Consider the following 14,802-nt stretch of genomic DNA (forward strand, 5'->3'; position numbering starts at 1 on the left):
GCGTAAGTGTCTGTGTGTGTGTATGTGTGTGTGTCTGTCTGTGTGTGTGTCTATGTGCCTGTGCCTGTGCGTGTGTGCCCGTGTGTGGGTCTGTGTGTGTGTGTGTGTCTGTGTGTTTGTGTGTGCGAGTGTGTCTGTGTGGGTGCGTGTGTGCGTGTGTGTCTTTGTGTGTGTGCATGTGTCTGTGTGTGCTTGTGTGACTGTGTGTGTGTGCGTGTGTGTCTGTGTGTGTGTGCGTGTGTGTGTATCTGTGTGTGTGTGTGTCTGTGTGTGTGTGTGCGTGTGTGTCTGTGTGTGTGCATGTGTGTCTGTGTGTGTGCGCATGTGTGTGTTCGTGTGTGTCTGTGTGTGTGCGCATGTGTGTGTGCGTGCTTGTGTGTCTGTGTGTGTGCGTGTGTCTGTGTGCCCGTGTGTGTGCCTGTGTGTGTGTGTGCGTGTGTGTGTCTGCGTGTGTGCATGTCTGTCTGTGTGTGTGTGTGTGCGTGTGTGTCCCCTCTCTGCCTTCTTTTTTCCCAGCAAAAAAAGTCCGAGCTCAGTCAACCTCTCTTCGTAAGATAAGCCCTCCACTCCAGGCAGCATCCTGGTAAACCTCCTCTGAACTCTCTCCAAACCATCCACATCTTTCCTATAATAGGGCGACCAGAACTGGACACAGTATTCCTAGTGTGGTCTAACCAAAGTTTTATAGAGCTGCAACAAGATCCCACGGCTCTTAAACTCAATCCCCCTGTTAATGAAAGCCAAAACACCATATGCTTTCTTAACAACCCTGTCCACCTGGGTGGCAATTTTAAGGGATCTATGTACCTGCACACCAAGATCCCTCTGTTCCTCCACACTGCCAAGAATCCTGTCTTTAATCCTGTATTCAACTTTCAAGTTCGACTTTCCAAAATGCATTACTTTGCATTTATCCAGGTTGAACTCCATCTCCCACCTCTCAGCCCATCTCTCATCCTGTCACTGTCACTCTGCAGCCTACAACAGTCCTCTATACTGTCAACGACACCTCCAACCTTTGTGTCATCTGCAAACTTGCTAACCCATCCTTTAATCGCCTCATCCAAGTCATTAATAAAAATTACAAACAGTAGGGGCCCAAGAACAGAGCCCTGTGGAACACCACTCACCACTGACTTCCAGGCAGAATATTTTCCTTCCACTACCACTCGCTGTCTTCTGTCAACCAGCCAATTCTGTATCCAGACAGCTAGATTTCCCTGTATCCCCTGGCCTTCTGAACGAGCCTACCATGGGGAACCTTATCAAATGCCTTACTGAAGTCCATATACACAACATCCACCGCTCGCCCCTCATCAACTTGTCTAGTAACATCCTCAAAGAACTCAATAAGATTTGTGAGGCATGACCTGCCCCTCACAAAGCCGTGCTGACTGCCTTTAATCAAGCCATGCTCTTCCAGATGGTCATAAATCCTATCCCTCAGAATCCTTTCTAACACCTTGCAGACGACAGACGTGAGACTTACTGGTCTGTAATTTGCGGGGATTTCCCTATTTCCTTTCTTGAAGAGAGGAATTACATTTGCCTCTCTCCAGTCCTCAGGTACGACTCTGGTGGGGAGCGAGGATGCAAAGATCTTCACAAGTGGCGAAGCAATCACATTTCTCGCTTCCCAAACCAGCCGAGGACAAATCTGGTCTGGCCCTGGCGACTTTTCAATCTTAATGTTTATCAAAATTTTCAGCACATCAGCTTCCTCAATCTCTATCTGTCCCAGCATGCTTACCTCCTCCTCCATGGTTTCATTCACGACAAGGTCCTTTTCTTTCGTAAAGGCAGAAGCAAAAAACTCATTTAGGGCTTCCCCTTCCTCCTCAGACTCTGTGCACAAGTTCCCAATGCTATCCCTGATAGACCCTACTCTTTCTTTGATCATTCTCTTATTCCTCACATGTGTGTAAAATGCCTTTGGATTCTCCCTAAACCTTCCTGCCAAGCCTTTCTCGTGCACCCTCCTGGCTCTCCTCAGACCATTTTTGAGCTCCTTCCTCGCCTGCCTGTAATCCTCTAGGGCTGAGCTTGACCCTCGCTTCCTCCACCTTACGGAAGCTGCCTTCTTTCTTTTGACGAGAAGCTCCTCCGCTCTCCTCATCCAAGGTTCCTTTATCTTACCCCTTCTTGCCGTTCTCATAGGAACACTTAGCCTTGCCATTGCTCCGAAACACAGTCTTTCCAAGATCACCTTTTGTCAGGTTTTAGCTCAACCGTGTTACTTCCATTTCAGAGCAACAGCCAACCTTTGAACCCTGGATCATGTGATGTTCTCCTATTGGTTGAACCAGGTGAATAGCCCAATCAGGGAGTGCATATTCTCTGAGGGCCTGCTGCCTGACCTTGTTCCAATCCCTGCACTTCCCCCAATTGAGAGCAATAAATTTGTATCCGAGAGAGTAATTCAAGGGAAATGGGAGTGAGCCGACAAGACTAGACTCTCACAGCTCCCTTTGCACTCCTCAGTTTTCACAACTCTCCCCCCTGTCCCTCCAATGCTGTCACAGTTCCCTCTTCCCACCCACACTCTCACAGCTCTGGGAACACAGTGATTTTTGTCTAAAGTTTGGGAGTCACTGATCCACACACTTTCCCTGTTCCCGATGCTCCAGCTGTTCTCTCCTCCTGTGCACCTTCCGGAAAGGATCCTCAGGGACAAGGGGTGGCCATTGCAGACACAGACACGTGGCCAACCCTCCCATTATAGCAGGGGAAAGGTACACGGCCTGTCACAGTGTGACCCAGCAATGCATGAGTAGGCCCTTGGCCTCTTAAACATGTGATCCCATTGGCTGGTCTGCACTATGTCCCAGAAAGGGCCTCCCATACTGTCCCTGTGCTCTGTGCAACCTCACACTGCAGAGGGGGGAGGCTTTTCATCAGGACCACATCATCAATTGTCACTCCTCATCTGACCAGGAGGATGTAGAGGGGGTAAGGGGGTCTAGTGCCCAGACTCTCCCCACACAGTGACCCAGCTGAGGTAATGACCAAACACTGCCTTCCCTGATGTCCTTGGGAGCTGTCCATTCACTGCCTGAGGCCTGAAGGACCCTGACATGCTGTGGGATTGCGTCACAGCTACAGGAGCTCACTGTGTCCCCATGGCTACTGGAGGTGCTGGGGTCACTGGCAGAGGGGCTGAGGATGCTCTGTGTGTACTCGGAGCACACTGAGAGAAGGCCCCGAGGCAGAAGGAGCCTCTTCTCCTCCACCGCAAGGGACACCTGCCCCATTGTGTGATGGGGAGATGGAGGAGCCCCTGGGAGAGACTCTCCAGCTATGTTGTTCCCCTCTCACCTGGTCACCCTGTGGGTGTGTATCCATCAAGTGACCTGCTGGATGTAGCTCTCCATGAGGGGCACGCACCCATCGATACAGGAAGCAAGACACACCCACAGCTGGGACAGGATAGCACCGATGGCCTGAATGGACTCCTCCATTGTCCACTCATGGGGGTGCCAGCCTCTAGCAGCTCCCTCACCTCTCGCTGTGACTGCAGCAGGTTCCATGTTACTGACTGCAGAGGCCCCTCATCAGCCTGGGGCTCAGCATGGGCCTGGCCTCTACCAGACCTCTGTCTGTCAGTGGCTTCAGTCATCACAGCCTCCATCAGCTGCTCAGGAGAGGCAGTGATGTACTCACCAGCTTGTGACATTGTATCAGACAGTGAGCAGATAGCCACTGCCTGGAGAGGGTCTGTGTTGGTGGGGGGGGGGGTGTTGGGGAATGATGTGATGCTGCATTCTCTGAAGGACCCTCCTTCTCTGAGTGGAATCCAGCTCCCTGGTCTCAGCAGCTGACTGTCCTTCTGGAGCACGGAGTCCTGTCTGAGAAAACACAAACAGTCAGGGGGTAAGGGCTTCAGATCCCCTCCTCCCAGCCCTGCCCTGCCTGTTGTGAATCTCTGTGTGCCCAGTGGTGACACAGGAGCTCAATGCCCCCTCACTCTCTTTGCTGTTCCACCAAGTGATCCTGATGAACAAGATCGCTCTGCTCACATGATGAAAAGTTCTTTTGAGATGGTGCCAGGCCGTCTTTCAGTGAGGGGACACTGAGATTGGCACCTCATTACCCACTCCCACTTACCCATTCAGCATGTCCCTCACACCCTGGGTCCTATCACCATTGGGCCTTTTCCTTCTGTGGGAACAGCACCCGCTCCTAGTGCCAACACCAAGATGGGCCCCATCATTAAAACCAGAGGGTTCAGGGAGGCTCCAAGTCTATAAACTGCATTTTCTGTCTGATTCCCATTCAAACTTCCTGAAAGATTGATGAACTGTGGAGTGCTGGGGTAGTCCAACAGGTTTATTTGGAAGCTCTAACGTTCAGAGGCGCTGCTCCTTCATCAGGTGGTTGTGGAGTATAAGATTGTAAGACACAAGATTAAGAGCAACATTTTGTGATCTGTCTTATGATCCTACAGCACAACCACCTGATGAAGGAGCAGTGCTCCGAAAGTTAGTGCTTCCAAATAAACCTGTTGGACTGTAACTAGGTGTTGTGGGATTTTTAACTTTGTCCACCACAGTCCAACACCGGCTCCTCCAAATCATATCCCTCATTCAGAGTGAAGGTCGAAGTGACAGATCGTCAACTCCCTTAAAACCCACTCTCTGCCTCGTTCAACCTGTCACCATGGAATTATTAAACAACAAGGTTACATTGTCACTGGCTTGTTCAGTAAAAGACGATGGAAACTATTACAAACAATCTTATTATCATTGTGCAGGTGGGCCCTGATGGTCGGATGGAGGTCACTGCTGTTCGGATTTCTTTGCCATTTGCGTCACCTATATTCGGGAACCCGAGGGCCGTTGTCACACAGTTGAAGAACGAACCCTCCGTCCAGGTAATGGAAGGAACCCACTCCCTCTGAATCTGTATTGATATGGATTCCAGACTGTCAGTGTTTCTGTTTGTTATTCCCTTTGTGGATGAATCTGGGGATTATTCTCTCTTTATCTGGAACCTGCTGTGTCTCCAGTATTACTGACATGGCTCCTCCTCACTTCAGCTAAAGGCAGGCTTTAATTCCTGGGCTTCAGGTGAACAAGATCTTACATTTACAATCATCATGTCATCATCTGAGTATATCTGCATTTTCCCATCCCATCTCCTTCTATATACCGCGAGAATAAATCTGTTTATTCACCAAACATCGAACTACAGGAGATTAAGGTGACACAGTAACTCAGTGACTAGCTGCCTCACAACGCCAGGGACCCAGGTTCGATTCCAGCTTCAGGCGACTGTCTGTGTGGAGCTTGCACATTCTCCCCGTGTCTGCGTGGGTTTCCTCCGGGTGCTCCGGTTTCCTCCCACAGCTCAAAGATGTGCAGGTTCGGTGAATTGGCCAAGCTAAATTCCCCACAGTGTTCACGTGTATCGAGGTTAGGTGCAGTAGTCAGGGAAAATGTAGAGTAATAGGGTAGGGGAATAGGTCTGGGTGGGATACTCTTCGGAGGGTCAGTGTGGCCTTGTTGGTAAATGGCCTGTTTCCACACTGTCGGGTTCGATGATATTATTGATCCAGACCTGTGGACAGCAGTATGTCCACAATCAGGATGTTATTCATGTAAATGGCTGGGACAGGGGCCTCGATATTAATGGGGAAATGGGGAGGGTGCAGGGAGCCCAGCAGGGGGTGAATGACCTGAACAAGTAGACAAACAGGAGGCTGGAAGAACACAGCAAGCCCGGCAGCATCAGGAGGTGGAGAAGTCAATGCATCAGTTCTAACCCGTGATCAGGGAGGAAGTGAGGACTGCAGATGCTGGAGATCAGAGCTGAAAATGTGTTGCTGGAAAAGCACAGCAGGTCTGGCAACATCCAAGGAGCAGGAGAATCGACGTTTCGGGCATGAGCCATTCTTCAGGATTTGATATGGGGATGGGGGGAGCTGCAGATAAAGAGAGGGAAGGGGAAGGGTGGGGAGAGCAGCAGAATGGTGAGGCAGTGATGGTGAACACGGGTAGTGGGTACGACTTGTTTGGTCGATGGGAGGGATGGATCCAGTTGGGAGCTGGAAGGAAGGGTCAGTGGGTGGAATGGAAGGGAGGGGGTGGGGCTGTGAAGGGAGCTGGGGGAATGGGTGGGAAGGTTATTGGAAATTTAGGAACACAATGTTAAGTCCTTTGGGCTGTAGGCTGCCCAGGCCGACCTGACAAGGCTGGGGAGGTGGAGCTCCTCATGATCTTCCCTGGAGGGAGCCATTTCCATCATTCTGTCCAGCCTCACGAGTGACAGTCGGCCAGACTGACTGCCTGGTTTACAGCAAGAGCAGAAATGTCGGGGGGATCTCATGAAACATGCAAGAGCAGGAAATGGAATGAAATGAGAACTTGCTGGAGAAACTCAGCAGGTCTGGCAGCATCTGTGCAGAGAGAAACAGAGTTAATGTTATCTGTCCAATCTGGCTTTTCTGATGAACTGAGGAGATGTGCTGGGAGTGTGGCTGAATTAGGCCGGGTGTGAATTGTTGTATTTCCCAACGACAGGTTGTGGTGTCGAGATAAAGCCGTGTGTTTACAGTTTGTCAGGTATTACACCAGACTGTGGGGCTTCCTACTTGGTTTACATTTGGATCCCATGAATATTCATGAACATAAAAACCCAGTCCCTCCTTGAAGCCCCAGTCAGCAGTGTGTGAGAATCTGGTGAGCCCGGTTCACGTTTGTTTCCCAGTGATGGACAGAGGCAGGTTTCTGCAGTTTGGTCTGAGGGCAAACTCTTGGTTACGGCACAAGGGAGAGGGACAGAAAGCTGGCAGCTGGCATGGAGCATTGGGAATGGCCAGGTTGTGGCAGTGAGGGGATCTGGGGGAATGGGGTCAAGGGGGTGGAGGGATACACAAGGAATTCAGGGGAGGGCAGAGGTGGGATAGGGAGTGGCGATAGACTGGGAACAGTCAGACAGGGTAAGGAAATGAGGGGCCTTGAAGGTGGTGTCAGTCCTGTCCACATTTGGCTCCACCTCAGGCTGTTAGCTGATAAAGTTATTCCCGGACGATGAGTTTATCTGTTCCCACTGAGGCACATCCCACAAGGAGCTGGTGATGGTCTGTTCCTCACCTGAACCACGGTGAGAGCAATATGCAGAGGCAGTGAGACTCTGGGTGGACAGGGTGGATCTGACAGGGAGTACCCTCTCTCCTCCAGCTGGGATCAGAACAAGATCAACTCCAGTGAAACCAAATGGGAACCTTCTGGATATACAGAACGCCCAAGGCCCAGGTAACTTTAATTGTGTCCCAATCCCAGCTGATGGTGATACTGGACACATCAGCTCTCAGAGTGAAACCTGACCTGATAAACCACAGTAATATGGAACAAAGAACGGTGGGTGCTGGAAATCAGAAACACAACACAAAGTGCTGGAGAAACTCAGCAATTCTGAAGAAGGATCACTGGACTGGAAACATTAACTCTGTTTTTCTCTCTGTACATGTTGCCAGATCTACTGAGTTTCTCCAGCACTTGCCTGTTTTCTTTCCGATTCCCAGTCCCCACTGATCTGTGTTTTATATTGGGCTGAGGCGGGTGTTGGGTACATTCCCTACGGCTGTGTCCCCACAGACATGGCCCGTGGTTGAACTCCAGACAAAGTGGAAGATGTTTTGAGTGACCTCCACTGTCCAGGAGTGGAGTATGGGCCAAAGTGACAGCACATTGAGAAATGAAGAAGCATCTCCCAGCTGGTGACCAGCTCCTTAACTCCAATGGAGAGGGAATGTCACTTCCCCATCCCAGTTTCAGTCACATCACAGTGACCCACACCTTCCAGGTTTTAGCACACACCTCGGCTCCTCTGAATCACATTCCCATCACCTTCAGGTAGTCTGCTCGGACAGGGCAAAGGGCAAAGGATTGATTGGCCCAGTTCTGAAAAGGAACAGGAGCCCATTCTTGCTGCAGTTGATCTTGTGTCCTGAAGCCAGTTTGAACTGGTCACAGATTCTCATCAATCTGATCACTGACGGTGGATCTGTGCAGAAAGCAGTGATGTTTTCCATGTGCAGGGATGATTTGAACTCAGTGCCTGCAGTACCTGGCATTTTCCCTTTTCCTACACCTGCCTCCTTCCTTTTGTACTCAGTAAATGGTTCAATATAGCACACAAACAGGACGGGAGAGAGGACAGTCCTGCCTGGCTCCATCTCTGATCGGAAAGCTTTCCGATTCCCACCCATTATTTAAACTGTCCCACTGATGTTTGTGTAGAGCAGATGGATCCAATTGTGGAGTCCCTGCATTAACCCCATTTGAAGAGTAAGTTGATTAAGTAGGTGTTGGATATTCTTCCAAAGGCCTTCTCCTGGTCCAAGCTGACAAGACACGTCTCCAAACCCCTCTGGCCTCACTGAGGTGTTTGTCCAGACTCTCCCTCATACTGCTGTCTGAGACCTCCATGAGAGAGAACAGCAAAGACTGTGAGGTCTTTCTGCCTGTGGGCTACCCATCCTAAACTCCGATGCAGTAGGACTTGCCATCCAGCCACAGCAACAATGAAGGTGAAACCACTGCCTAGAATGACCAGCCAGGAATTCACCAGCAGCAGTGGGAGCTGCTGGACACCAGCAGGTCACTGGCTGGTTTGAGTTGGGTGACATGTTGCTTCACCACAGTCAAGTATCTTTTTACAAAATTGCAACTCTTATATGAAGGTGACTGCCCACAACCTCCATAACTTTATGGGAAGGATAAACTCTTTCCCGAGAGTGGAACACCAAGGCCAGAGAATTGGACATTATTTCCTTCTGACCAGATCGATGGCCCATGGAACCATTGCTGTGACCACTGCCTGTACGCACTGAGCTGCAGTATTCCACATTCCTGTCAATACAGCAAACAGCACTGACCTTGGTGAAGGACACAAAGTCAAATCACTTTGCTCAGTGAACATCTGCTGGACACAAAATGGAGGCAATCTTGATACATCATAAAACTCAGTTGGTTCCCAGTGTGATGAAGGTTCAGGAAATGTTATTAATATCATTTGGGAACCTGTGTTCTCAGGCAGGAGATGCATGGATAGCTTTCAGGTTGATTTGTATTTCTAAAGTGTGTGTTAAGAATGGAGGAACACAGTTTTAGTTTCACTTTTGATTTTTGTTATTGGTCTTGGAATGTTGGACAGTTTGTTCATCATCACTTTACTGCGGGTTTACAGACTGGAATAGATCTTGAGGTGAACAGTTGAGTGCATTAGAAATAAAGTTATTGAAAGAGAAACAGCTGTTGTCTACTGACCGGGCTAAAGTAACACAGAAAGGCAGAATTGTACAGAAAATCAAAGGATACTTGTAGGTTCAGTCACATCGAAGTGGTACTGTCTGTTGAGCTGTCTCCAAAATCTCCTGGAGGTCAGTGAGGTGAAAACAGCACAGACCAATTATACCTGTGTGAGCTGAATGAGGAACTTTAATGTGGAAACATGGTGATCCTCCTGTTAATATACCTGTCCAAATATCTATTAAAAGTTGTAACTGTACCTGCATCTGCCACTTCCTCTAACAGTTCATGCCACATATGAACCAGCCTCTGTGTGAGAACATTTCCCCTCAGCTTCCTTTTAAATCTTTCTCCACTCAGTTTAAAATTATGCGCTCTAGTTTTGAACTCCCTAACTCTTTGGGAAAAGAGTTTGTTACTTACCTTATCCATGCGTTCCATGATTTTATAAACGTCCATAATTAATTGGGGGAGTGGAAATTATATCGCTATTAGACAGGAGCTGTGGAGTATAAATTGGGAACACTGTTCTGCGGGAAATGTACAACACAAATGTGAAGGCTGCTTAAGGAACACTGGTTGTGAGTGTTGGATAACTTTGTCCCACTGAGACAGGCAAAGGAATGGTCAGGTTAAGGAGCCTTGGATGGCAAGAGAAGAGGAGATTCTTTTCAAGAGGAAGAAGGAAACTTACTGAAGGTTTTGGAAGCAAGGACCTGGCACAGCTTTAGAGGATTACAGTATAGCTAGGAAAGAACTCAAGAAACGGACTGAGGAGAGCTAGGAGGGGGCATGAAAAAGCCTTGGGGGAAAGGATTAGGGAAAACCAAGAGGCGGTCTACACTTACGTGAGGAATAAGAGAATGATCAGCGAGAGGGTAGGGCTGATCAGGGATAGTGGAGGGAACTTGTTCAAGAGAGGGGGACCTCGTTGATAATGAGAATATTGTGGACCAGGTTAATAAGCTTGAACAGATTGGCATTAAGGAAATGGAAGTGCTGGAATTTCTGAGAAGCATCAAGTTAGATAAGTCCCCAGGGCCAGACCAGATATATCCGAGGTTACTACAGGAAGTGAGGAATGAGATTACTACACCTCTGGTGATGATCTTTGCATCCTCACTCTCCATGGGAGTAGTACAGGCTGATTGGAGGGAGGCGAATGCTGTTCCTCTGTTCAAGAAAGGGAATAGGGAAATCCCTGGGAATTACAGACCAGTCAGTCTTATGTCTGTGGTAAGCAAAGTGCTGGAAAGGATTCTGAGAGACAGGATTTATGACCATTTGGAAAGACATTATTTGATTAAACACATTCAGCATGGCTTTGTGAGGGGCAGGTCATGCCTCACTGGCCTTATTGAGATCCCTGAGGATGTGATGAGACAAGTTGATGAAGGTTGAGCAGTGGATGTGCTGTAAATGGATTTCAGTAAGGCATTTGATAAGGTTCCCCATGGTAGGCTCATTCAGAAAGTTAGGAGGTATGGGAAATCGGGAATTTTGGCTGTCTGGATACAGAATTGGCTGGCCGAAAGAAGACAGCGAGTGGTCGTGGATGGAAAGTATTCCTCCTGGAGCTCGGTGACCAGTGGTGTCCCACAAGGATCTGCTCTTGGGCGTCTGCCCTTTGTAGTTTTTATAAGTGACTTGGATGAAGAAGTGGAAGGATGGGTTAGTAAATTTGCCAATGACACAAAGGTCGGTGATGTCGTGGATCGTGGCGAGGGCTGTTACAGACTACAACGAGACACTGACAGGATGCAGAGCTGGGCTGAGAAGTGGCAGATGGAGTTAAACCTGTTTAAATAAGAAGTGATTCATTTCGGAAGGTCAAATTTGGATGTTGAATACAGGGTTAAAGCCAAAACAAATGCTATACTGGATGCTGGGATCCAAGGTAGACAGGAGGAGGCTGGAAGTAGAACACAGCAAGGCAGGCAGCATCAGGAGGTGGAGAAGCTGATGTTTTGGGTGTAACCCTTCTTCAGGACTGGGGCTGGGTGTGGGGGGGGGGGAGCTGCAGATAAAACGGGTGGTGGGTGTAAGGTTGTAAAGTAGGGTTAGGTGAAGACAGGTAGAGGGGACGACCTGGTTGGTCAATGGGTGGAATGAATCCAATTGGTGGCAGGGAGCACTGGGAGGGAGGGAAAGGGGCTGGGAAGGGAGTTGGGGGATGGAAAGGGAGGTTATTTGAAATTGGAGAACCCAATATTGAGTCATCTGGGCTGTAGGCTGCCCAGGTGGAAGATGGGGTGTTGTTCCTCCAATTTGCAGTGTGTTTCATTGCGGCAATGGAGGATGCCAAGGATGGTCATGTCAGAAAGGGAGTGGGAAGGGGAATTAAATTGGGGGATGAGTGGGAGGTCCGGTCGGCCCTTGTGGACCCAGCTGCGAAGTTCGGTGAACCATTCCCTCAGACAACATCGGGAGCACCTGATGCAGTAAACGAGGTTGGGAGAGAGGCAGGTGAACCTCAGTCTCACCTGGAAGGACTGTTTGGGGCCCTGGATGGAGGTGACCGGCTGGTGGACCTGCAGGTTCTGCATCTTTTCCGGTGACCGGGGAAGGTACTTGTTGGCTCGAGGGGGTTGGTGGGGAGAGTGGCGCAAACCAAGGATTGTCAAAGGGAATGGTCCTTGCGGAAGGCAGAGAGGGGTGGGGACTGGAAGATGGTCTTGGTGGTGGGGTCTAATTGGAGTTGGCGGAAGGGTTTAAGGATGATGCGTTAGATGCGGAGACTATTGGGGTGGTAGGTAAGGACAAGGGGGTACCAGCCTTTATTGCGTTGGGAGGGGTGGGGGTTTGGAGCAGGGAATGGGAAATGAAGGTGGTGCGGTGGAGAGCTGTCTGGATGACAGAGGGAGGAAAATCATGCTGCTCGAAATAGGTGGACATCTGGGATACTCACGAGTGGAATGTTTCCTCGTCCGAGTAGATGCGGCAGAGGTGGAGGAAATGGGAGAATGGGATGGAGTTCTTGCAGGATACTGTGTGGGAGGAGGTGTGGCCCAGGGAGTTATGGGAATCTGTGGGTTTGTAGTAAACATCCGTCTGGTGACTCGCCGGAGATGGAAACGGTGAGGTCAAGAAATGGGAGGGAGGTGTCCGAGATGGACCAAGTGAATTTGAGAGCAGGATGGAAGTTGTGGGTGAAATCGATGAACTGCTCCAGTTCAGTCTGGGTGCAGGAAGCTGCACCGATGCAGTCATTGATATAACGGCAGAAGAGTTGGGGTACATTGCCTGTGTATGTGCTGAAGAGGGACTGTTTGATATAGCCAACAAAGAACAGGCATAGCCCATGTGGGTACCAATGGCCACCCCCTAGATTTGGAGGAAATGGGAGGAGTTAAAGGAAAGGTTATTGAGGATGAGGACCAGTTTGGCGAGGCGGAGGAGGGTATTGGTGGAGGGGGACTGGATGGGTCTGTTGGAGAGGAAGAAGCAAAGGGCCTGGAGGCCATCCTTGTGAGATATTAACATGTATAAGGACTGCACATCGATAGTGAAGAGATAGCACTGGGGGCCAGGGAAATGGAAGTTGCTGAAGAGATGGAGAGCGTGGTTGGTGTCGCGGATGGAGGTGGGAAGTGCCTGAACTGAGGGGCAGAGGATGGAGTCGAGGTAAGACGAGATGAGGTCATTGGGGCAGGAGCATGTCGAGACGATGGATCGGTCGGGGTAGTTGGGTTTGTGGACCTTGGAGAGCAGGTCGAACCGGGCAGTGTGGGGCTGGGGGACTATGAGTTTGGAGGCAGTGGAGGGGAGATCACCGGATGCAATGAGGACACAGACAGTGCGGGTCATATTGGCTTTTGGCTAAAAGACAGGATTGTGGGCAGAGTGGAGGAACAGTGGGATGTTGGGGCCCATGGACATAGATCCCTCAAAGTTGCTGCCAACTTGATCGGGTTGTTAAGAAGGTGGATGGTGGTTTGGTTTTCATTAACAGGGGGATTGAGTTTAAGAGCCAGGAGGTTTTGCTGCAGCTCTATAGGACCCTGGTTCGACCACACTTGGAATGTTGTGTTCAGTTCTGGTCACCTCATTCGAGGAAGGATGTAGATGCTTTAGAGAGGGTACAGAGGAGATTTACCAGGATTGGAGGGCTGCCTGGATTGGAGGGCTTGTCTTCTGAAGAGAAGTTGAGTGAGCTTGGGCTTTTCACACTGGAGAGAGGAAGAGAGAGAGGTGACTTGAAAGAGGTGTAAAAGGGAATGGGAGGCATAGATAGAGTAGTTAGCCAGAGACTTTTCCCCAGGGCAGAAATGGCTGTCACAAGGGATCATAATTTTAAGGTGATTGGAGGAAGGTATTGGGGTGATGTCAGAGGCAGGTTCTTTACTCAGAGTGTGGTGGGTGCGTGGAATGCACTGCCAGTGGTGGGAGTAGAGTCAGAGACATTAGGGATGTTTAAGCGACTGCTGGACAAGCACATGGATGGCAGTAAACTGAGGGGTGTGTAGGCTAGATTGATCTTAGATTAAAGTAAATGCTCAGCACAACATCGTGGGCTGAAGGGCCTGTACTGTGCTGTACTGTTCTGTGTTCTGTGTTTGAAGGTCACTCTTTAACCTCCTATGCTCCAGTGAAAAAGCCTTGTAGCTTATCCAGCCACTCCTTATAACTCAAACCCTCCATTCCTTATACCATCTTTGTGAACCTTTTCTACATCCTCTCCAATGCAACCATATCCTTTCTGTACCATGGCAACCAGAACTGTACACAGTACAGGTACACAATCCTTTATCCAAAATTCAAAACTCCAAAAAGCTCCAAAATCCAAAACCTTTACACCGCTGAGGCTAAATGCCAGCTCGCGGACACCTCCTCCTACTGCCCCCTTGACCATGACCCCACCTCCCAACCACCAAACCATCATCTCCCAGACCATCCATAACCTCATCACCTCGGGGGATCTCCCACCCACCGCCTCCAACCTCATAGTCCCACAACCCCGCACCACCCGTTTCTCCCTCCTGCCCAAAATCCACAAACCTGACTGCCCCGGCCGACCCATTGTCTCAGCCTGCTCCTGCCCCACCGAACTCATCTCTGCATGCCTCGACACGGTCCTGTCCCCCTTGGTCCAAGAACTCCCCACCCACGTTCGGGACACCACCCACACCCTCCACCTCCTCCATGATTTTCACTTCCCCGGTCCCCAACGCCTTATCTTCACCATGGACATCCAATCCCTGTACACCTCCATCTCCCATCACGAAGGACTCAAAGCCCTCCGCTTCTTCCTTTCCCACCGTACCAACCAGTACCCTTCCACTGACACCCTCCTTCGACTGATTGAACTGGTCCTCACTCTGAACAACTTCTCTTTCCAATCCTCCCACTTCCTCCAAACCAAAGGAGTAGCCATGGGCACACGCATGGGCCCCAGCTATGCCTGCCTTTTCGTAGGATATGTGGAACAGTCCATCTTCTGCAGCTACACTGGCACCACCCCCCTCCTTTTCCTCCGCTACATCGATGACTGTATCGGCACAGCCTCGTGCTCCCACGAGGAGGTTGAACAATTCATCCACTTTACCAACAC

At 49.9% G+C, this 14,802-nt stretch overlaps 1 protein-coding gene across 1 annotated transcript in view; it reads left to right on the forward strand.

Moving 5' to 3' along the window:
- The window catches only part of LOC148147386 (uncharacterized), an 83,964-nt gene that overhangs the window by 21,398 nt on the left and 47,764 nt on the right, over positions 1-14,802 (forward strand). Inside the window, exon 5 of the mRNA XM_087995608.1 lies at positions 4,751-4,870. Coding sequence (XP_087851734.1) covers positions 4,751-4,870 — 120 coding nt within the window. The remainder of the gene's footprint in view (positions 1-4,750; positions 4,871-14,802) is intronic.

The sequence above is a fragment of the Chiloscyllium plagiosum genome, unplaced genomic scaffold (assembly GCF_037043375.1).
Source record: "Chiloscyllium plagiosum isolate Xiang-an unplaced genomic scaffold, Cpla_swu_hap1 HiC_scaffold_17, whole genome shotgun sequence".
Classification (NCBI taxonomy): Eukaryota; Metazoa; Chordata; class Chondrichthyes; order Orectolobiformes; family Hemiscylliidae; genus Chiloscyllium; species Chiloscyllium plagiosum.